Source organism: Nipponia nippon, unplaced genomic scaffold (assembly GCF_047370975.1).
Source record: "Nipponia nippon isolate SJK-2023a ecotype South Korea unplaced genomic scaffold, ASM4737097v1 scaffold_1, whole genome shotgun sequence".
NCBI classification, from domain to species: domain Eukaryota; kingdom Metazoa; phylum Chordata; class Aves; order Pelecaniformes; family Threskiornithidae; genus Nipponia; species Nipponia nippon.
In genome coordinates, this window is record NW_028262290.1 from 144,731,350 (window position 1) to 144,756,060 (window position 24,711).

At 39.0% G+C, this 24,711-nt stretch overlaps 1 protein-coding gene across 2 annotated transcripts in view; it reads right to left on the reverse strand.

Annotated features, from left to right (window-relative positions):
- The window catches only part of CUBN (cubilin), a 148,811-nt gene that overhangs the window by 111,030 nt on the left and 13,070 nt on the right, over positions 1–24,711 (reverse strand). The window contains exons 12-23 of one of the 2 annotated variants that reach the window (XM_087775875.1): positions 23,263–23,449; positions 21,414–21,532; positions 19,862–20,096; positions 18,339–18,520; positions 17,368–17,530; positions 16,975–17,165; positions 12,853–13,009; positions 12,049–12,227; positions 11,392–11,554; positions 10,928–11,144; positions 9,785–9,915; positions 1,355–1,541 (exon numbers count right to left, since the gene is read on the reverse strand). In XM_087775875.1, the coding sequence (XP_087632001.1) occupies positions 1,355–1,541; positions 9,785–9,915; positions 10,928–11,144; positions 11,392–11,554; positions 12,049–12,227; positions 12,853–13,009; positions 16,975–17,165; positions 17,368–17,530; positions 18,339–18,520; positions 19,862–20,096; positions 21,414–21,532; positions 23,263–23,449 (2,111 nt within the window). The remainder of the gene's footprint in view (positions 1–1,354; positions 1,542–9,784; positions 9,916–10,927; positions 11,145–11,391; positions 11,555–12,048; positions 12,228–12,852; positions 13,010–16,974; positions 17,166–17,367; positions 17,531–18,338; positions 18,521–19,861; positions 20,097–21,413; positions 21,533–23,262; positions 23,450–24,711) is intronic. The other variant, XM_087775882.1, reaches the window with a different exon arrangement.

A 24,711-nucleotide genomic window follows, 5' to 3' on the forward strand; every position in this document is an offset into this window, starting at 1 on the left:
GCACATTCATATTACAAATACCCTACAGGTCATTAGGACAATAATAAATACATTTATATCTATATATGGATGTGATCTTGATATGATGCTTTTTATGTGGACAGTAATACTTTCAATTACATTTTCACAGGTTTATACCTGCTTTTGAGAGAAATTTCTACTTAGGCCTTGCTGCTCTGTTTTCTTGTCATCCTCCCAGCTTAAACTGCTTGCCGCTGTCTCAGGTTACTGGCAGTTGAAGAACTGTGCCAAAACCTCCCCTCACTTGCATCTTGGCCTCTGCAGCTGTGGTCAGATGAACAATTTTCTTAGCTGACTGAATGCAATTTAGCAGAGGACACCTCACGACAAGAAACCAGAGTGGCACCTCACCTAAGACTTATCTAGCTACCCCATTTAACAGAATCAAGTTTGATCAGACATTCTGGAAATCCAGTTATGGCAGCAGCAATGTGCTGAGTTGCACTTAGCAATGTTCTGGCCATATCTTAAAACCTGTTTAATGCTGCTGAGCTCTTCACAGGGACAACAGAGTTAGATTTATGCAATAAATGAATGCTTTCATTTCTTGAGGTGAAAAAGTGAAAAAAAGAACCCTGTTATAATTCAGATCTACCCCAAATTAAGGCGTTAACTGTTAAAATAAAGTTAGTTTAAATTTAGTCTCAGACTGTTGTTTTAAAATGAAAAAAATTAAACACTTTGCTTAGAAAATATTGCAAAAGGCTTTCCGTTTTTCATAACTTTCTCCAGTTTCTAAGTACAGCTGAAAACAAGCTAATTCAGCAGGAATTCAGAATCTCAATAATGCAACTTCAGCAAACAGCTTTTTGTTTGGTTCTAAAAAATAAGACACTACTTACAGAAGAATAACCCGTACAGAATATCTGGTATAACGTTCAGAATAAGTTTTATCACGGTGCTCATTGAGGTCATGGAAACTCATGGCATGCTCAGAGTGAAAAAACACACTGGCGTTCTGCGGACATGGTTCATCTAGACAGCTGGCTCATGAGGGAAAAAATGGGTGCACTGACACTGCAAAGTGCAAATCCCATACAGCAACACAGCAGAAAGGATGTGTACTTGGCGCAGCTGTATTGTAAGCTTGCAGCTAACCTTCCTGCAAATACTACTTTCTGTCCTGTAAAATTTACTAGAAATCCCCATGCTAATATCCTAAGTTTAATGGTGATGCCAGTATAGACAAATATTGCTGATTAGGTACGTGTTCCCAGTGCTGCATCAGAGAATAGCTGCTGTTTAAAGACAATAAACATAAAACAGAATATGTCACAAAACAGGCAATAAAACTCTTTGTTTCTGCACTAAGGAAAACAACCAGAATGCTTGCCTGATTTCTACATAATCCTCTGTACAGCGTTTATTCCCTTCCAAGGTGAAGTTGGTGAAGCGCAGCACAATCTGCCTGTTTATTCCCACTGTGATGGTGTATACGCACTCCGTCTGGACAGGGTAGTTATTGGGATAGTTTGGAGATGTTAGCACACCAGTTTCAGTACTGTAGTTGTGTGAGCACACTTTAAAAAGAAAAGAAACAAGTATGAATTAATTTAATATGTATGGTAAATTAAGAGGAATTTTCTGTTTCCAACAGACAGAAGAGGAAACATCCTGTGCTCCTGTGCATTACAGCTCTTCCTGGACACATCTTAGCGCTGAATATCATCGCCATAAACTAAAACCAGAATCCAACTTTTTCATGGGATTTCTTATATTTGAGTTGATTTGTTCAGCTTTTACCAGAACAGTGTGTCTGTAATAAATAGGCAATGTAAGAGTAGTTCCAGCTGCCTAAGTTGGCTTTGACCTAAAACCCAGGTAAGCAGAGAAAGGAAACTGAAAGGGATGTCTTGATCAACACAAAAGGTAGGATTCCTGAATTTCTGAAAAGCAGTGGTGGTAGAAACTGAATGCAGTCTCTAGCTACGAGGAGATGCTATATTGTTCTCAGGCATTCCCCATGACCAAACCTGGGAGATGGGGATTTTATATCTAAATTTATTTTCCCATTTTCTGGGCCATAAGTGACAATCAGTTGGAAGATGGTATAATCCTTAGATTGTGAGGACAAAGCAGTTCTACTTAAGGTCTTATACTAAAATCAGCTACATCAGTTTTTCTGTGAGCACTGTAGAAGTATCTTGGTATTATGAGGTGGAAAAAAGAAAATAGTGTGGACTAATGCTGAGCCAGAACACGAGCAATAATTAAAAAGAAACTCTTTTGAAAGCACAGACATAACAACTAGGAATAAAAATGTCTGCTATACAATGGTACATGAGACTTATTTTGAAGAGAACAATTGTCGTGTATTAGTTGATCACAGTCTGAGTAAGGTTTGTGATCTGGCTGCAAAAAGGGCAAGAAGAAATGTGATCCATGTCAGGTGTTTTCAGTCAAAACAGGGAATCTTGATGTCACTGCACAAGGTAATGGTGACATGTCACCTGGAAAAATGTGGATAACCATGGTCACTGATGTTCTGGAAATCAAATGAGAACAAGTAAGACAGATGTTGTGGGGATAGTGGGAAATTAGTAGATTAATAGGCAAGAGACACTAGAAGAGCTTAACTTGTTTAGCTTAGCAAGTGCAGGAGAAAAAGACAAGACATAAACATCAAGAAGCATGAAGAAAAGAAAAATAGAACACACTCTCAATGACAGCTCTGAAGTTAAAAACTGTCCATGAATACAGATACACAGAAATTAGGAGAAAGTTTCTATCAGGAAGTGAGTTTCTAGAGCAATCACCCAAACAACATAACAGATGCAGAAAGGGGAAAAAAGTCCACTGTTTTTTAAGATACTGTTTGATTAATTTAATTAAGAGGAGGATCACATTATGTAGCTCTTGGCAAAAAAAAAAAAAAAAAGGCGGGGGGGTGGGTGTAAAATTGTGGGCTGGATTTGATGACCCTGGAGGTTCATGCTGGTTCTCCATTCCCCTGTTTCAGGTCCTACAGGCTGCAAATACAAGAAATTAAAGTGGATTTTTTAAATGCTTTCTATCAAATAGGCAGGGTTAGACTAATTATAAAGTACAACCGAAAGAGCAAGCAAAATATTATGATTAACTTTATACTAATTTAAGCTGGTTGACACAGATCTTTGAAACCTGTTTTCTAACATAGCACAGCTGCAGCATAGTAATACTTGTGCTTAACACTTATATGCATAATAATTCAGGGGGAAGGGATGAAATTACAGTTCAGGCCCTCCATGTCTAAGGTACCAACCATTTCCACATCTGTTCTCCATCCATTCCAACTATTAAAATGCTTTTGCTTTTAATGGTGGCTTTTTTAATGGTGGTTTTTTGCATTCTTGTTCATCTGGAAGGTCTCTGTTCAAAATGTTTTCTGTGGGATAAATACCCCCAAAGCTAGCTACCAGACTTATGTTCCTCATTCATCACAAGGAGAACAAAGAAACATGACACAGAAACAGGCCAATAATTTTCTGCCATTGGGTTGTACTTCGGTATTGACAAGTCAAAAAGTTTTCATGCACTAGTTTACCTAAAATCGTGATCTATTAAAATCTTTATCTAGAATTCTAGTCATTTGTGTGTTCCATCACAGATATGCTCTAACATATGCATATAACAACCAGGTTAGTCCTGGTCACCTTAAAAACCTTGCGCTGCTTTATAAATCCTTATAATGCCCTTGCTGTGCTGCCAGCTCCCATGGTGTTTCATGATATGTAGGGTTTATCATCAATCCCAGGTCCTTAAGTCATATGATTTCTTGAGAACCCTGCCTGCAGGGTTAGAAATCTGACTTAGGAATATGACCTAAGTTTTTCCTAATGATTCATTACACAAAAAGCAATAAAAAATTAAAATTAAAATGTGTGTATAGTTATTAGCTTACTTATTTTAAGTAATTATTTACTCCTGATTTTGGAAGGATGCGTGCCTGACTCATGCACATTTAATGGTTAGAGGAATTGCAATACTGCCATTCAGGGTCTGAGACCATGAATACTAGCTTTCAGCCTGGAGAATATTAAAAATTATGTACTAGGTAAGGGCCCTTAGGGTAAAATTAGCAACACAGAAGCCAAAACATTTTTATCAGCCCTTTTAAGAAAAATTTCCACAGAATTGTCCAGCTTCTTTCCCTCACCAAAGTTTGCTTTCTTGGGAGTAAGCCATACAGAACTCATATCCCAAGCGTGGTATTTTAAACCGGATGGTGTATACTGCTCTACACATAACAGTCTTCTTTATGAGCCAAGGGGGATAAATACAGAAGGTGGAAGAGTGACCGCCTTAGAAATGTCAGACTTCTGGCTACCATGAAATAAATCCAAGTGTAGACTGAGCATACGCTACTATAAGGATTAGGACAAGCATAAATGAACCCATGTTTTTTGACAGCCAACTCTCTTCTGGTAACTGGATTCATTCGTTGTGTTCTACTTTCAGTAGGAGAGCTGGTACTCCTCTTTTGCCCTCACCTCACTAACACAGCATTTGGGGGGGTGCTTGGGCAGTAATAGTTCCTCCAGTGAAAACTGTTAGCAAAGTTAGCAGGAAAAAAGTACTTTGACTCCTTTGCCAAAGTTCAGAATGCAGCCTAACACCATAATGTGATTATTACATGCCTGGAAAAAATATGAATTCACTTTAGTTTGAAGACACTTATCGCAGCTCATGAAAAACAGAAGAAGGAGGCAATTGTCAAGGACAATCGCACATCTTGCTTTGCCAGTGCATCAGGTTTTGAAAGCTATTCAATCTGCTTTCTGATTTTGGTACTGAATGTGTTTGCTTTTCTGAAAAAAAGGCCATAAATGGCAGTAACCCACTGTAATAGCCAAAAGCAGAAAAAATTGCCAGCTTTTGTACCACTCACTCATACAATCATGCATACTACAGAAAATTATATCCATGTTTTTTCCCATAAAGAGATATTCATCAGTTGCCACAATTCTAATTAATCAAAAATAAAACTATAGTGTCATATGTGAAATGGCAGTTTTCTTTCGATCCCTAACAATTAGACTTCTAGGTAACACTATGCATGTTTAGAAAAAAAAAGGAAGAAACTATCACATGAAGTATACGCCTCTCCACAGGCAATGGAAAAGCACATCTGCACTTCAGGGCCCTTTGTTACTGCTGCTGGCAGATGCTAACAGGCTTAATTTTTACCAAGAAGGCACACAAAGGTCCTTTATACTGTTCCAGACCCAAACTCCTTAGGAACACTGGGTACAGCTGTTCAAAAAGAATCTCCGACTCTCTTCTGCTGATTTACACATAAACACACAAACTATAGAGTTGGCTACACATATATAGGTATATATAGGCAGACTAATACCCTGATCAAACATAAACAAGTTACAGGGGCCTAACAAGTTGTCAGTTGCCAGTTGATTGAGACTTTTTCCTGAGACTCAGGATGAGCTGAGCAGATGCCCAAGGTGCATACAGGACTCCAGCTTTTTTTTTTTCTGTCTTATCTCAGCCTCATTCAACCATGCCCTGTAACTCTGCATGCATATATTTGTCAGACATTACTTTCCATTCCTGTCTTTGCTCATTCAGCTGAAGAGAAAAGCCAGGCAACATCTTCCTAATAATTACTGGGTTCAGTCAGCTAGATGGGAACCGAGATCTCAACTTGTACTCAGCTATCAATAAAAAAGACACACAAATCTATACATCACCTTCAGGTGCACTTTTAAGTCCACTGGATCACAAATGTTTTTCTTTTTTTGTCATCCTTCTCAAACTCTGACTTCTCCAGTGAGTCTTTGTCAGCTAACACATACCACACAATGAAGCTATTTAAAAACAAGTTACCCCTCTTGATAAAGAATATCATTCACAATTCAGGATGATAAGGACAAAAAATCTTATCTTTCACCAAAGCCAGAGAAAGACCAGGAATAAATACTCTATCAGGAAGGCAATCTGCTAAAAACCTTGTTAAGGCTGACTTTTCTCAGCAGAAAGGGTGAACTGAAGCCTCGTCAATGAAACAAACGAACAAATAAAAAAAAAAAAAGAAAAAATCTCCCCCAAAACCCCAATTCAAAGTAAAACAAATAAATTCCCACTTACTTGTAAAGAAGTCAAGGACACTAAAATACATACACTGACTCTAGTGCTATTCCTATTGAAAAATTGTGTCCTGGATCTTTCAAGACCCTGAGCAACACTTCCAGGAAAGAATGAACCCTTTCAAAGATTTTTCAATAATTTTACATGGGTTCTTTGTGGTGTGGTCAGCCAAGATGGGCAAAAGAAAACCCTAAAATCTATCATAACATTTAGATGGCTGTAGTGACATTCATCTGTCTGGTATTTGAGATCTGGACTCTAGGAAGTAAATTCAAATATTACCTTGCTTTCCATGTGACTTTCCCCTCTAAAAGACAGAAAGACAGCCAAGAGCTAGGCATCCAAGGTACATATAGTTTAAGTGGGCAATATACATTTTAAACAACTGAATATCATGTGGGCATATTTGACTGAAGGATTTCCATTTGTATTCCTGCCATATGAGCTATTCACAGCTACTAGCTGGCAGACTGCTAAAACAATTGTTTACACTTTATGGACCATGGCCATGGCTGTATCTCATGTAATACAAATCTTTTGGCCAGGAAATATAGCTTTGCCATTGTTTTAAGGCTACTTTTCAACTAATTAATATATCACAGATAAACCACACTAACAAAACATTTTCTGTCAAGATGCATGGAGAAGGAAATTAGTTTTGTTCTACACAAAAACAGTTTTTTCACTCCTACTTATCCTTTTTTTTAACTCCTATTTATTCTTCTTTTTTTTGTGTGTGATAATCTTGTCCCTCTTTTCAATAGCTCATTCTCTGTAAAATAACTCCAGGCAAAAGCCTATTGAAACATCTAATATGAACCAGAACAGCTTTGAGCAGTTCTGATATTGATTACACTCTAGCTGGCTAAGAAAACAGAGCTCAAAAATATGAAGGATTCTTACTGCACAAGAAACATTATTAGAACCATATTTTCCTTAGCCAAAAAAAAAAAAAAGAAAATAGGCAGCAGATGTAAAGAAAAAAAAATCCATAGCTTTGGTAAATCTCTCAGATATGATTAGACTAAGCAATTTGCTACCTTAGTGTAACTGGATATACATAAGATGAATATCAGGCCTAAGCATTTCACAGCAGGAAAACTAAACTTGATATGATTTCAGGGAAATGGGGAGTTGTTTCTCACAGCAAAGTCCACATACACACATGTGTTTGTCTTCTCTCACGCCATAGCAGCTTCAAAACACTTTATTCTTAATCAAAAATGAATGTTAGCAATCCAGTATTTTTCACAACTTTGTAGGACTGCTATGCTTGTGCTGGGACCAAAAGAAACAAATCTTTGTGAAGAAAACAGATTGGAGTTTCAACTTCTCTATAGGGTTATTACTCTCAGTTTCAGTAGTTATCTGCTACTTTGCCAGAGTTATGCAAACTATAGTGGTTGAAGTGAAAAAGCATTTATTCTAGAGATCATAGTCCTAGGCCTCAGTGAGAATAAATTGAGAGTTAGCCTAGTTTAGCTGAAGAGTAGTAAAGATATCTGTTTTAATTATGGGGAAAGAAAATCATACCTGTTGTTTAGAGTTTGGATTAAGATACTATATAGTTCTTATATAAACATTTTATACAGTTTCTAGTTGTTAATAGTATTAAAGAGAAGACAGCCTTGCATTTTTAAGGCAGTTTGAAACCATTCCAGGGACACCGTTGTTGAAGTTTGAACCTCACATGATGCATATAGATGAAACATGAGAAAATCCAGTCACCGTGGTGGTGGTAAAGGAGGGGAATATGGAAGAGAGGAGGCAGAGTAGTGAAGCTGGACAGAAAATCTTGGGGTTCATCAGCAATGAGGTAACTAATAAAACCAGAGAAACAGATAGGGTTACACAGAGACAAATATAGATTGATGTTGAGCAAAGAATATTTTGATCTTGAACTGTGAGAAGAGCTGCTATAAGAACAGTTAGGAAGGAATCAAATCTACCCATGAAATACTAATCTGAGGTAAAGTAAAAGAAAAAAATATCACATTAACAAGCAACAATCACATTTACAGAAGTTACAGGCGGCAGCTGCAAAAACACACCCACAAAAGACTTTCTTTATGAAGCTGATAATGTCACAATTTCTCACTAGTAAGAACTCAGTTTTCAAACTACACAGTCTTTCTTGGAAAGATTTTTAAAAGTAGAACTTGTTTTTTGGCCTATTATTTTCTAACAAATAGAAACTTCCTTCTTGGAATAGTTCTCATTAAATCTTAATTGTTTTTACTGGCTTATTGGTTTCCATGCCAGATAACTCAAGTATAAATAAAGGCAGCTGAGAAAATGGATTATTTGGATTTGTAAGTTATCTGGTAGTGAATAAAAACACAGTGACAAAATCTCTACTGGTCTCACCCACACACATGCTTGAGAGATGAAATAATAGCCAAATTTTCCAAGCTGTCACCAAGAAAGCAGTTATTTTTCACAAGGTAGAAATTGGAAATTTTGCTGGTTTTGAACAGGTTGGAGAAACTCAGAAAGTAGGAAAAATAAAATTATTAAAGAAACTAAGAGCAAACAATGAGCAGCCATTGGTAGTTTATGGCTGCATAGATGAGTACTATGAATTTCTGGTACCCCAGAAATCCCTCGTAGCCTGCACTCACACACGCAAACCAGCTAGAAACTGGTTAATGATGGATACACAAATAACCCAGCTAAAAATGTATTCTCATTTTTACTTTTTTCATTATCCCACTCTACCTCTTCTGTGGGTTAATTCTGCTAGGCAGAACCTGTCCCTCTACTCGCAAAACTCCTGTTTTACTACAGATCTGTGTTTATCAGTGAGGGGAGCAATAGCAGACCCATGTCTATGGAGTCTATGAAACTGGTATTTACAGTCTTTCACCAAGAGGCTGCTTTTTCAAGTGCAGCTCAGTCGCTGCTAAAATGCTCTCAGTGCTGGAGAGATGTGCAAGCACCGGATTAGGTATGGTGGGTTCAGCATAGTTTGAAAACACAGATGTGCCCCCACCCTGGAAAACCTTCAAAGCAATTAGAATTCAGAGTAATTTCTCAATTTTTCTTTGCTTTAGAGAACTAAGAGAATGAATGGTCATTCTTCTCTTCAGTAGTCCTTACCCCACTGACGTATGTCTTGGCCCCTTAAAAGGAGATACTTAAAGAACAGATTTAAGGCATGACAGGAGCCTTGAACTCTTCTGGAGACAGAAACGTCACACTCTGTCGTAATGAAAAAAACAGCTTGTGCTTTCAGGTTATTTTGCTGCTTTATCAAATTCCATCCCATGTGACCTTTCTCTGCAATCAATATTGCACCTTAATAGGGACTAAATTAATTTTTATGGCACCTGAGAGTCTCCCATTCAAGTGAGTTGTCCACAATTGCTAAGCTTACTAGATCGCACATACTCAGCTCAGAACAGACAAAGCAAATTCAGAAAATACTTTTCCTAAATAATTCATGCAGTTCTGCCACGTCAGCTCTTACTGGCTTTTTAAAGAAAACAGCAGTGTTGCTTACAGAAATTGCTTTCTGCTTTCCTAGGGAGGAAAAAACTTGTGAATAAAGCAGGATAAATAAGAAGGGGTAAAAGAGGCACCAAGCAGCCTTCTGTTAACACAGAAAAGAATGTTTCTGTTTCTTGTAGTGCTTATTTACAGTGACAGCTGAAAACATTTAATTAACAGACTGACATATTACCTTTTGATGCGTCCAGGGAGATATAATTAATTGAGAAGCCCTCAGATGCAGTGCTGTGGTCAGTCACAAAGTACAACATCATCATGTTGCCACCACTAGTGACAGATGGGGGAATTGATCTTCCACAGTACCTGCAAAAAAAAGATGCCCCAGATTGAATGGCAGCACTTTATGAAGCACCTGTATTACTGGAAGAGGGTTCAGCTTTCCCGAGAAGTTCAAACAGCTACACATACACAAATCTCTCCTGTGGATGATACAGATCCCAGCCATATACCCTGTATCATGGGACTAACTAGCACACTACATGTACAAGGGTACAAATCTAACTTGTGTGGCAAAGTCAGAGGAGAAACTGTTCATCGAATTGTCAAATCCTTATTGAAATTATCCTATGTTGTACCTACAACATATTCTGTTCTTTTGTAGGAGTCAGAGTGGCTGGCCAAAGAATAAGGTTGCAAAACGCTCTCCATTATAATATGAGCGTCATTTGCTCCATATTTTCCAAAATACTGCCATGTCAGCCAGCTGCTTTACAGTCTGTAGCTGCAGCTGGATACTGTCCCCAAGTAGTTCAGATGTTCTTGAATTCTAGAATGACAAGAAAACCCTGTGTATATCCAGTTGGTGAAGGGGGAAAAAAGAAAAGATTCTTCCCTAAGATAAAATCACATATCAGGAGAAAGTGGAAGCAAAATCCTACAAAATGTAGACTTTGGTTTAGTTTTTGGTGAGATCCAAATGCACAATCTTTTAAGTAATCTTTCTTTCACTTCTGCAAGTGTTTCAAATCATGTCTTTTCCTGGGTGTATTAATGCTTTTGAACTTATATCCCACAAATCAAAATGTTAATGGAGCTGGAAAATGCCAGCTATTGAAACCTGTCCTTAGAAAAGCTGTCGTCTTGACACAAGTTAGTTTCTCCCAGTATAATATTTATTAAATGTGTTTCTCATTCCATGGTCAAAGAAAGAAAGTTGCCTTTACTATGCCAGGCAGTGCAATTGCTGCTATTGTTTCTGTAATGCAGAGAAATTAATCTACACACAACATTTAAGGAAGCAAATTGGATGTCGAGATGTATAGAACAGTGCTTGCTCTACAGTAATTCAGCTCTGTAGGCTAATGGACATATTCACCTTCCCAATTTTTGCACAGTGCTGTTGTCATATATTTCAAGATAATCCTTTCTGCAACTATAATCAAATGCCAGGTTAAATGAAGTGAATGTCAGGCGGATAAGGTAGCCAGGTTGAATGTTGATAATCCAGGTACAGTTAATACCATGTGGGTAGACATCTGGGTGACCAGGACTTTTAATGGTTCCTTGCGGTCCAGTGAGAGTCTCTCCACATACTGTAGGGATATAAAACATCAGGTTAAATGATATATTTATAAAAAAGGTAGGCACTTATAAAATTGGCTACTTTTCTTTCTGAAATTTCGTAGTCTTTTTTTTCCTCAATGCATACTACACAGTAACTGATTCAGAATTCATCTCCCATTACACCATCACAAAACTTGATGGTCAACTGTTTTCATTGTATGGGAAAATTTGGAAAGTCCCGACACCCTACACAGAAAACAGCAAAAAAATCCTTACCTGTATCTAATGGCCAGTACTCAGCTCTGAAGCCAAGGTTCGTAAGAGAGGAAGCTCTGAATTTGATATAGAGATTGTTCCGTGTAGATTGCACTCTAGATGGTACAGATGTACCACAGTATTTCTCCAAAAGAGGAGAGTCTGTGTTGTTGCCATCTCTGACCTGAAGAACAGTGTATTCAAAATATCCCATACAAATTTCTATTATATTAAAATTGTAAGCATAAATGAATTCATAAGAACCATATAAAAGAGATCCTTAGTCAGTCAAACCCTACCCTTTCTTCAGCATGGTTTCTACTTCAGGCACATAATACACAACCTTATGACTGCCAGAGAAGCATTCTCCCACCCAAAGCATGTCAGATGGAGAAAAGCTGAGATCTTACAACCTCAACAGTAAGTGGCACATAAACCTCCAAAACCAGGTCTGTCTATTTAAAGACACCTGATACTCGTCTCTGATTATCAAAATGGCCATATCATCTTTGTAGAAGCAAGAAAAAGTTTGGGATCTCATTATGAACCTGGAAAAGCTTTTATAACTGCTGTAAGAAGTGCTTGCCTGTCAAGCAGGTCTGCTTTGGTGGAGATGAGTATAAGAAACATACAGACAAGAATCTATCTACTGTTCATAGTATGTGTATTAATCTTTACCTCAATGTAGTCCGAGTCACAAGTGGTTGTATTTCGAATGTCAAAGTCGATAAAGTTAAGAATCACCAGTTTGCTGTCTGGCTGGGAGATGATCCACTCACAGGTCTTTGGGTGAGGGGACATCCTGGGGTAGTAAGGTGAATGGATAGTGCCTGCTCCAGACAAGGAGCCTCCACAGGCTGCCAAGAGACACCAAGAATCACTGTTTGTGATGAATGGCTTCAAGGAAAGTATAATATGATGTCTATCAAATATCACTATGAAATTAGAAGAAAACCACCCCTAAAAGCCTGTCTTCTTACAGCACCTACTACAGACATTCCAAGTAGTATTAAGAACGTATTTAAAAGAACATATTGCTCTAAGTATAGCATAAACATGTATATACAGAAGACCAATCTAACTGTGCCCATAAAAACTAATGGATCTGATTCATTTGTTTCACAGACAGAGATAGATCTGTTGGTGACTAAGAACTAAAAGACAGGAAAAACGAAAGTAAAAAGATTTAGGCAGAATTATAGCTATACCATCTTTGGTATGTTAGTGGTAAGTGATTTATCATTCATAGAAGCAAGAGGGGTGCATTTCCAAGCATGCTAGGAGTGCCTACAACAGATCTACTGCAGACGTCATCTTAGCATTTCTAAAAGTAGCAATAAATAAATAAATTGACTCTATTTTTTTCCTTCCTTTCTTTTGAAGCGTGTCTTAAACCCCTTATATGGATAATATGGCACGGAAATGACTGAAAGTGTCCAAATTACAGATCAGTTCACTGTGCAAGTCACCAGTTCCTCTTACCAACTTGATAAACGGCCCTGAAGCTAGCCCTTTGCACAGAAGCATCAGACTTGAACTTGATCCAGAGACTGTTGCTGGTAGAAGTGACTGGAGACATGAGTGTACTATGACAGAATTTGCTAATAAGAGAAGACATCTCACTGTCACCATCTCGAACCTAGTCGTCAAAAAGAAAAAAATAAAAACGTCAGATCATAAAAGCATTAGGGTCTGGTATCTGGATAAAATTATAATCTCACAAGAGCTGCTACAAAAGGAGTAACTATTTTACTTATAAATAAGAGGTGCAAAGAGCCATCACAGTACTTGGCACAAGCACATTACGAGAGCTCAAAGGAAGGATTGGATGATCAGCACAGAAAACACACACACGTTACTGTCACAGGACATTAGGATGAAACAGATCTCTATGAACCACAGGTTTTGTACAATCTGGGCCTATGCTTCCAAAAGTGATACCTTTAGTATGAAAGAGGCAGGTAAGGTGCTCACCAGTGATAGCTATGAAATTTTTGCCAGCACTAAAATCTGCTGGGGAAAAAAAAGGGGTATTTGTGAATTTCTTGTTCTGACCATGAAGCTTCTAGCGATTTTTCGATGGCACTTCTCCAAAACAAGCACATGTCCCATCACACCCATACATCAATGCAGCCAGACAGCTCACTAACAGGAGATGCAACTCTGAGTCCCTAAAGCAGTAAAGAGTTATGCTGACATCTTTCCATTACTTTATCTGAAGGGTCCAATGCCTGATAATGACAATGAAGCTATATCAGGAAATCACTTCCAGCTTTTACCTTCTGCACTGCCACTCTACTGACCTCAATCAATTTGCTAATCAAAGGAGAAATGTATTTTATGTGTTTTCCCAGAAGTTGATTATAAATTCTGATTTTCAAGGGGACTAGAAGGGAAAGGGGTATTTGCGCCTCTGAAATGCAGGCCCTGAACCCACATCCTGTGAGTAAGAATAGGTGCAGCCAGGGGACCAGGAAGAGCATTGGTATATAAGTCAAGGAGCTCTGAACACCCTCTGAGGTGCCCACCTCATTCCAAGAGGGCAGCCAACAAGCTGAGGTCCAAAAAACAGGTCCTCTGCTATTTGCCCAGGCAAAAAATGCAATTTTTCTCCCAAAGATTCTCCTGAAAACAACATAGGTCTTTTCTGCTGTAAAAGTGGTGGTAGCTCTTGTGGCTGGAGCGGCTTTTAAATGCACCTATATGCTGTTAACCCCAAAAAAATCATTCCAGTGAAATCATTGGTAAAGCCAGGGACACTCAGCTTTCAGGTCCCCTCTCATCACCTCTTCTTTCCTCCTCAGCTGTATTCCTCCATGGGCCAGGAGAGACAGTAGGGAACCCTTGTCGGTGCCCTGGTGAGCAGGCAGTGACTGGTCTGCTTGCCCAGCTTTCGCAATCTCATGCTGGTGAGATGGCTTTCTGACTAAAAAATATTTTTAATTTCCCTGGAACTTGAGTTTAAGGTGGCAGGATTATTCTGGATTTACAGTGGAGCAACTGAGATCAGAATTTGTGCTGGAATTTTTAGAAAATCTTTGGACAGCAGTGAAAGTTTCCAGAACTATAGCTCACAAGAGTTTACATTTTTTCTTGAGCTGATTCTCTTTACATTTTTGGTTTATAAAGCCCAGTGAGTAGTGATAAAAATAACAAGTTCTCTAAACCATGCGAGTAACGTCTCCTATTGCCAGTTAGAAGGATGGCATGGAAAAGGAGCTGTCTTGGCTAACACCTTACCTCTGCAGCACCATGTCACAGTCTTTCTTAAATAAGTTTTATTGTCTCTAGTTTCTTATTGCAGATCCCTAGTCCCAGCCTGTTCCTTCCTTAGTAAATCCCTCCCTGACCAAGTGCCTGTGAGCTGTGTCTGGTCCCTGTGGAAACTCTGCAGGTTTCCTGGTACCACCAGGGATGGGAATAATCTGCACCTTTTCAAAGTGACAGAACAATTGTTGGAGAGTGACTTTTAAAGTAACTTAAACACCCAAAAGCTATCTCCCTAGCTGAACTTCATTATAAAAGCCAGTGAGACAGTATTTTTTAAAAGCATATGTGGAAAATCAGGCCTTGATAAAAGAGCATGGTGCTTTAGTTGTACCGACTGTCCTGGTGAGAAAATGTCGGTCCTGTGTCTCTGCTCTAGGCTGAGCCACCGAGTGAGTGGGCAGGAAGAAGAGGAGGACAGAAACGCAGGGGAAATTGAACAGCTTGTGACCGATCAGCAAACAGCGAGGTAAATGCCTTGCTGAACTAATACAAACTGATTGCGTTCAACAGAAATGGTTTTGTTTCTCTGGCTGCCGTGAATTTAGCTGCTGTTCTGCCAGCAATTAGGCAAGAGGAGTACCAGGCCAAACAAACAAAAGCTGTCTGTTTTCATTAAACACACTTCCCCTCTCATTTCAGAAATTAATTACACTTCATTCCAACCAAAGTCTCCGAATTAGAGGAGGAGGGAAGGGAACAATGTCAGCACAATACCATCTTTTAAAAACAGATTAACTGCACGGAGCTCACAGAGGCCTACTCCTTGCTTGGTCAAGAAGAGATTAAGCACAAAACCTAACCCCACTGCCACGTAACCACGTAGCCGGCAGCGCAGGACCCAGCTCTGCGCTGGGGCCGCAGGGCTTGCTCCTACCTGCTTCAGCTGTGGCGGCACCTTCACTAATCAACTGTCTGTCTGCGCCCAGTTTGTTTTATTTCTGTTTACCTCTGTGCGGTACAGCCACAGTTTTATACAGACAGCAGTACCAGCAGTCATTCCATGTAGGATGAGGTATTTATGACTGTATGGAGAAATACAGGCTGGGCGCAACCGCAGATGCCTTGAGACGTGGCAAGTTGGGGCACAGTGCAGAGGAGAAAAGGGACCGGGTGACAGGAGAAGGGGCACAGGCCATCGACATAAAGAGCTTGTCAGGCCCTGAGGGCACCACCAGAACTCACCGGCTCAGCCTTGCCTCCCTCGGGGCCCTCACACCCTGCCCATAGCCCAGGACCCCATATCAGCCCCCCAGGGCCATGAGTCCCTGCCCCAGCCACACTGCAGCGGGGCTGGTCTCCAGCTCCCCACAGCCCTGCCCTGCCCGGCCATGGGCTCTGTGGAGCGGGGCCCACCGCATGTCCACGTCCCAGCCTGACCTCGGCCCAGCCCTGTCTCCAGGGAGGTGTCCGATGCCTGCGGCTGCCCTGCTCCCTGGCCAGGGCAGTGGGACGGACCCTGACTGTGAGGCCCTGCTCTGCCCCTCCAGGGAGCCCCCATGGCCCCCGGGAGCCCCCAGTCCACACAGCACCACGCCAAACCTCACCCGCGGGCAGTTAAAGAAATGCAGACCTGGAGCTGGACAAAACTGGGTTTAGTGATAACAAACAAAATGAAGAAACGGTATCTAGTGTACTTAAAAGGCACTACACTGTAGTAGTAAATTCAGACGTAACATGAAGCTGCAGACCAATGGAGAGAGTTAGGTGTAAAAGCAAACATAAAAATCACCTTAAGTGGATCCCAGTTAGTATCAACATTACTATTGTATTATTATTAAATTTTCCATATAGAAACATTCTAACTGTACTATTATGTTTTCTATAATTAAATTTAAACTAATAACAATTCTTGAATTAGACTTGTAAGATTTCAGTTATGCTAACAATAAACTCCTGGCTTGACATATATACATATGTACATATATATGTATATATAAAAATATATATGGTGTGCTTCCCTTTTGTACCAGAACAAGATTTTCCATATAACACCAGGACGCCAGAAAATGCTGCGTAGTGCCTATGGCATCATTTCTATTTTTCTTACATTTGGCATGCATTTACCAAAGGTCCAAACTCCACCTTAATCATGTACAGCTGATTATGAATTAGTGTTAAGCTAGACAGATTTTCTTATTCTCTTATCTTTGCTTCATTCCAAATGTACAGTCCCGCTCTTTTAGTCCCTGTGACTTTTGGACCCTAGTAAATTGGTATGCTTAGTCCTTTGGTTAACACCTATTTCTGCAGTGGCCCTTGGGACAGCAATTATGCACCATGGTTTTGTGCACGCATGTAATCAACCTTTCATATCAACTGATTAAGAGAAGTCACCTCAATATAATTCGATGAGCAACCAGTGTGACTCTCCAGCTCCATATGGGTGAAGTTGAGGTAAATTTTTTCATCCTCTGGCTGTCTGATAATGTAGATACATTGCCGGTTGTTGATATAAGGGTTAGGCCAGAAAGGGGATGTGATAACCCCTTCACTATCTGTGTAATTTCCTCCACAACTTGGATCTGCTATATTAAGAAAAAAATATATCAATTGAGATATTCACATGTATGGTAACTCTTTCAGTTTAGGCTGCCTCTGTGCAATGGCTGCAAATCAAAGAGGATTCCTGTATTGTTAAATAGCAAGCGTTAATTACATCCATTCATGTGTTGTTGGCCATGTCTTGGGATTGTCACAGACCAACCTCTAATGTCAAATTTTACTTACCAGGAGATGTTGTATAGAGAATGTGGAAGCCTTTATCAGTAACTAAGTCATCCGAGTGAAAGTGAATCCATGCATACGGACCCGTGGTTTGGAGTGGGGGTGGAGATCCAGTGCTACAGTATTTACCAAGGACAGGGTCTTGCGGAAGGAGACCATCTCGAACCTAGACAGAATGATAGATCAGCGTTTAGGATTATTAGATGTGTGCCAACTGTGAACAGTACCTACACTCTTAAAGTTATCTTGGGGGCCTCAGGAGATACTGCAGATGGTGGATGGAGGTAAAGTTCATAGGAAGTTTCCTTGAAACATACAGGAACCAAGAAACAGACCCACCAGCATAGCTGTGGCGGTGCTCCTAGGAGAGTCATCAAGGGATTTGTGTAAAGGGAAAGAAAGTATCAAGAGATCTACTGTTGAACTGTTTTCCTGAAAATCATCCTCTGCATTGCACAATTTTGGAGAACATGCTATTCCAAACCAGCTTCTCATTTCCATGACTGGATATTCGTGAATTCTGTAACCACTAATTTGCACTTGAGAAAAAGCCCTAAGCTCACACATCAAGCCATGGACTGTACTATAATATGAATCTATCAGTCTTAGATCCCTTTCTCTAATAGTTTACCTTAGGCTGATTAATTCTCTGTAGGTTAACATTTGACAAGGAGTTTGGAGGCTGAACTCTCTAAGAAAGTGAAAGCTTCCCACCAGGTATTTGGCCTGAATCCCATCCTCTTTAGTCGCAAGGCTTCCACTGACTTTAGTGGAGCAGGATCTCTTCCCCTTTCTGTTATACTGCCTGTATCTGATTGTGCATTGATAGCTGGAATAAGTAAGTACAAATGAAATTTCAACCCAGGATTTAATTTTCAAACAGTCCCCTTCTGTACGTACAAAAAGTTTTGAAATATCTTGTTTTGCAATAACATAGCCATAAAATGTTGTCATAATCCACAATTATACTTTACCTCTAAATGGTCATAACTGCAGTTTTCATGGTGTTCTAGGCTTAGTGTGCCAAAAGCAAATGTGATGAGGAGGCCAGGACTGGCTGAGATGGTCCAGAAACAGTCTCTGTTTACAGGATAGTTACCAGGGTATCCTGGAGAGCTTATCGAGCCGTAAGTACCCGTCAGCTCACCACCACATTCTAACAAAAAAGAAACATGTAAGAACACAGCCTTTAACACCACATCAGGTCAGAAGGTGAATTCTCCTGTAGTGTCAAAACTAGGTACGACTTTGGGATCCAGAATAAATTCAAAAACAGAGATCAAGCCAAACAAACCAACAAGTTACTTCCTTCTTTAAATTCTACAATTAATTCTGCAACTTGATAAAAGCAGAACTCCAAATATTTCCTGATTTACACAATAAGAGAGATATTCTTTCCCAGTTATGATGGAAATATCTTTAGGAGAATGATCAAAAGCACTGTTTTGGATTGGATTTACAAAATCAATCTGAATTTCCGTACTTTGTAAATAGTCTCCATGTTTTATCCTAGCACAAGACTGTTGTCATTTAATAATAAAATGTTAATTACAGGGAAGGCTGTTTTATATACCTGTAATAAAAAACCCCATCCCTCTCAGCATAACAGTTGGGAATGGTAGGGGTAACTTGTGTGTTATACCTAAGGAATAGTTAACTTAGTAACATCTGTACCCCTCTTTGCTTTTTTTTTTTTTTTCCCCCAAAAAGATCTGTTTTCACTTTTCAATATCTATATTTGTCAAATAGTAATTATCTATTTAATAGTGTCAATTGAAAGAAAAAAAAACCAAAAATCACATGAAAAGCATTTCAATAAATATTTCTGGAAATAAAGAGACCATTCCCCTCCCTGAATTTTCTATACATTTTTTACTCTACAGTTCTTTCAAGACACAACCCAATGCACAATTTTGTTTCTAGACAATACACAGAACATTGAAGTGAGCTTGATGTTGCACATGATGATTTGGGGTTTATCTCTAGAAATACACTGCCAGGCCTCCTGGAAGAATCATGCAAGTGGTGTTACCAAGAATTCAGGCAAGAATGTACAGCAAATCATACCAAAAAGCTCCCTGATAATTTAAAATCAAATTTCCAGCAAACTATCATGTTTGGAAAGCATGGTTCAAACTCTTTAGCCTCTTGTAAATTGTCAGTGGCAAAAAAAAGGTAACTTGCTTGCTTAAAGTACTAGATACTTCTGTGAGAAAGAACTAATCAAGAACAGCACCTCCAGGAACACATGGTTTTTGGGGGACTCCTCACAGGAGGTATAAAACAGCCTTAAAAAACAGAAGAAATTTATTCATGCAGAGGCCTAGAGTTGTACTTTAAATATTTTAAAGTGACATATATGTCTACATTTCAGCCTCACTCCCCAGTAAAATACTGTCCTACTGCTCCTAATGTTTCCCAATCAAAGGAAATAAGTCATTCATTTTGCTCCAAAGCCATGAAGATGCTAAATTACTTGACATTTCATCAAACTTACCAGGATCCCGAGATTCCCACTGAACAGTGAAACCTCCAGCCGTAATGGTGTGGTTTGAGTAGAACCAAAAATACAGGGAGTTGTGGGAACTGAAAAGCTCTGCAGGAGGTAAGGAGCCACAGTATTTTCCCAGTAGGTGCATTGATGCTGAAGGCCCATCATGGATTTGAAGGAAGTCAGAGTTACACTCATTACTTGCCTCCAGATGGAAGAATGGGAAAATAATACGCAGAATCTAACAGGAATTAACAAAACAAGAAATCTCTTTTTTTTTCCATCTGCTGAGACACTACTTATGCAGTAGCTTTGTATAGAGCAGATATATGTGTTCATGCAAGTGTGAGAATCTACGAACAAAAGCCATTATGCCACTTCTTGAAAAGTTCCAGGACAGAAGAAGATATTACATAATCTTAAGGGTCAAAAGGAAAGAGAAGATAGATAGGGAAGAAATTGGACAGGAAAGTTGTCTGGGAAAGAGCATTGTTTCTAGAAACTAAGAATTGAGATCATTTGCCTGTGTCTGTTATATATGTGAAATATATATATATGTATACATTTCAAGCCATGTGAAAGGCTTGAAATACAGCATAAAATACTTTATTCCAGGTTTCCCATGACAGTTTTCTCATCAGATAAATAACAATTCTCATCCTTGCTATGGCTGAAAGTATTGTCATGGGAGTTAAAAAAAATGAAATGACCATTTTTTGCACATATAAAATCAGTGTCTCATAAGCCCACTCTAGATACTTAGTGACATACACAGCTTTCAGATTCCTCACTGATGTGCTTTAATATAGCTCTGCTGAACACAGTAGTGCCTCTCAGGCTTAAAGCTGAGGATAGGTCACGTACTTATATATAATGCTGTATAAACCACTAGCAACCACTGGTTTATAAAACTACTTAATTCATTCTATGAAATATCAAAAATAGATCAAATATTTAGATCCCAAGTAAGAAGTCCCATGCTAAAGTGTGAAGTAACATATTTTGTAGTTGTTATTTATAACACAAGTGGAATTGTTAGTTGCAGATCAGAATCAAGAACATGCATTTGAGTGCAACATTTAAAAATTAATCCTTAAAAAAATTCAAATGCTGTTATTACACAAAGCCATTAACAATATGAATTCAGCATTCCACATTTCTGGCACTCAGAAATCAGAAACGTGAAATTGTTCTGAGGTCACTTAGCTCACGAACCAACCATGGAACCCATCAGAGCAGAGCTTTTCTCATGCAGCTATTCACAGATCACATTCTAAAGCAATGTAAAACAGGCACCTTCTCTAGCTGGTTGTAGGTGAATAAATTCTAACCCTCAGCTGCACAGGAAAAACTTTGAAAATGTAACCCAGCCAAATCCTTAGGCTAAGGAGCCTGAAGGCTTGTAAGGATCTGGAACTTATTCTTTTTGAAAAACTATTTATTCTGAGGGGATCAGATCACAGTATTGGAATATGTGGCATGAAGATGGTCACATTTGCCCCAATGAGCTGAGGGGTCCTGCAGAGTGAGAGTTTCTTTAACCTGAGCTCTATTTTACCTTGTTGGGATTAGTTTGAATAACCCAAGCGCAGCTGACCCCACTGTTGTACTGCTGGCTGTTTGGGTTGTTAGGGTAACTGAAAGTACCCCTGGAGCCTGAGAGGTATCCTCCACAAACTGCAGAAAGAGAGAGAAAATTAAACGGATTAATTTGTGCTATCACTATATAGACTTAAGCAAACCCCAGCTTTGGCTGCCTAAACATTTAAAACAAGGGTGAAAGATAGTTCTATAGAAGACTCTTCACAATTTCCTCTAAAGTGGAATGACATCACAAAAAATGAGCAAAATTACGCCCTGAAAGAAAAGTAATTCTTTGAAAAAGAACAAAGATTTTCAGCTGGAATATGTGGATACTGCCAAAAGATGTTGATTCTGTCTCAGGAGAATGTCCACAAACAAGTTTGTTTCCAGAAGGCTACCTCCAGATTGAATCTTTAAATTTTTCACCTACATTGAAATAACATTTTGAAGCTAACATTATATAAAACTGTCTTTCTCAGTAGTGGTGCATCATAGGTTATCCTTCAGATGTTTTATTGTCCCATTTATTCTTTTTGGTCAGATTTCTGGGCCAGATAATACCTCTCATGATATACTGTGGTCCCTTCTCTCACTGAGCCATTCAATGAATGGGAGCTGTGAACTGGGAATCCCAAACAGCCACAGAAAAACACGTCCATAAAGCACCCAAAATACGATGCACATATAGCTACAGTGTACAACAAGCAGCTGTATTTTAACACTGAACTGATACTAAAGAAATATTCAGTTCTCAGCAAACTGAAGTATTTTGTTTCAAGGAGTGGTAAAAAGAATATAATTTTGTTTGAAGTGTCCATCTAAAACATCTTACCATTTCTCAAACAGATTCAGAATTATCATGTCATAAAATGTATTATTTTTCCCTTGATTAGGAACCAAAACAAAAGTTGATATTGATACATTATAATTTCTCACTGGATAAAAACTGGTTTTCTATCCCTTCTATTATGAATGGTTAAAAATCATTTTTTTCCCACATGTGCTTAATAATAAAACATTACTGGTTAGATATTTAAGGAAAACAGGAAAGAGCCTGAAGTAGCTCTAAAATAGAGCAGATTTCACAGGGGCTCAGTGAAAGTTTTACATTCTGTATTCTGTGAAAAGTTAATCTGCTTTCTTCACAGCAACCTGCAATAAACATGAGCCATCTGACAGATGGTTGCCACAGGGACGCTCACTGGAATGCTATCCTGACCTTGTTTAATTAAAATTAATGGGAAAAAAATCCCAAACAAACAGAAAAAGTGATACTAAGAAAAAATGTTAAAGGCAGGACCTTGCAGTCACTCTATAAAACTCAGAGTCCCCCATTTTCATGGATAACATTTCTTTCATTAAATTTCTGTTGAAAACCTTTTCTGGCTTTTCATCTTGCCTAAAAATGTCAGGACCTCTCAGCTTCGCAACAAATGAAAGAATATGCACAAAAGAGAAACATTAATATAGTCTCTTGTAAATCTGTTCTCCTTATATCGGATCCTCTTTCCCAACCAGCTTACCAGACCACTTTCTCAGGAACAGAGATCTGATTTTAGGATATTTGGCGCCTAGTGTAGGCCAGTGAGCCTCCAGATCAACTTCATTGTTACGCTCCTACTGCTAAACAAAGCAGCTATAAACAAAATTCATGGAAAACTCTGACTTCAAGGGACTTTGGACTGCGACCTGCAATCCACCGAGAAGAGGGCTGGTTTTTTCCATCATAACTTGGTTCTTATTCACCATAATCATATACACCAAGCATCTACTCACTGAAGCCTGGTGGCCCATTTCTCCTGGGGAGGAGGTCCTGGCCATACCTTGCTGGGCAGTCTGGCACTGCGGTCCTGTCCAGGCGCTGGTGCACTCGCAGGAGTAGCCGTTGACCCCATCAGTGCAGCTCCCCCCGTTCTGGCACGGGTTGCTAATGCATTCGTCAATGTTCTCCGTACAATTAGGGCCTGTCCAGCCCGCATTACACAGGCAGAAATATCCAGAGATCACTGCCTACAGGTATAAGAAAATGCAATAAACTTAATGAGCATGGATCACCTAATGAATCAATGTAGTTGGCAGAAAGACTGATATTTACACTTATTTTATGTGGAGATATCAGAGCAAAGAAATAAAACCTTTGGAACTTAATGGCCTTGATGGTCACTGGTGAATACCAAAATAAACCTAAAGCCTAGATTATCTACCTCTTTGCTTTTTCTATTAAGTTATTTCTTTGCAGAGCTCTTTCAAATTACTTTCAAAAAGTCAAAATCTGTATTCATTTAGGCATTCAGAAAACTGTTTGCTTGGCTTTGAAATGATCACCCTAGAAACAAGTCAATCATATTATCTAAACCTTATAAAGAGCAAGTCAAGGTAACAGTGGTTTATAAATCATTTCTCTCAAGCCTGTTCTCTGGGAAGTCTGCACTGCAGTTATGTGGGCTGTTCACTTTCATTTTCACCCTGAGGGATGTTAAATGGGAACAATTTCATTGCTTTCTCTGCATTATTCCTTATTCTGTATGTCTCTCTCCCACTTCTTTTGTCTCAACCTTTACTACTTCTCCTTATAATCAAGTCTTAGAGTTTACTCTAACTGTTTTAATTTCGTATGTTCTCTTTCCTTACATTTCTTGTTTTATAGACAAGATTTTTACAGGTAAAGCAGAACATGGTATTCCAGGGTACATGCTAACAATCCCATCTTTGATGACATACAATCAATGTGCTATATTCTCTATTTCCTCTTCCATTCTCTGTTCATGTCCTTTGTGTCCTGAAAAGAGATTTTCAGTATGACAGAAGAGGATTTTGATGTGTATTTAGGGCTCCAAATGCTGCTTTAGAAGGCAAAAAGGTGTTTTCTGATCTGCATTGCCTGATATTTAATTAACATTACATTTTGTCTGTCATTACGCTGGCCAAATATAGCTCTGCTGTTCCTCTATTTTACTAGATGCTTCTGTAGTCCCATTACTGAAGTATCTGACTGTGTTATTAACTTTATGTAGTACTTTGTAGCCATGATTGCCTACGGTTGTATATTAGGATATATTTAGGGGAAGATATCATATCTTTTAATAGACTGACTAAAATAAATAGTTTCTAAATAGTCAGAAAAAGTAGATTAGATCTGGGCACAAAAGGCCCTTTAAATATCTGAGTGAAAAGACAATAGGTACCTACAGAAAAGAGAGTGAGCAATGCTGCTGAGGGGTGGAGTGGAGGTGAGGGGATCATCCCCTTTCACACAGAAAATGGGAAAAGGG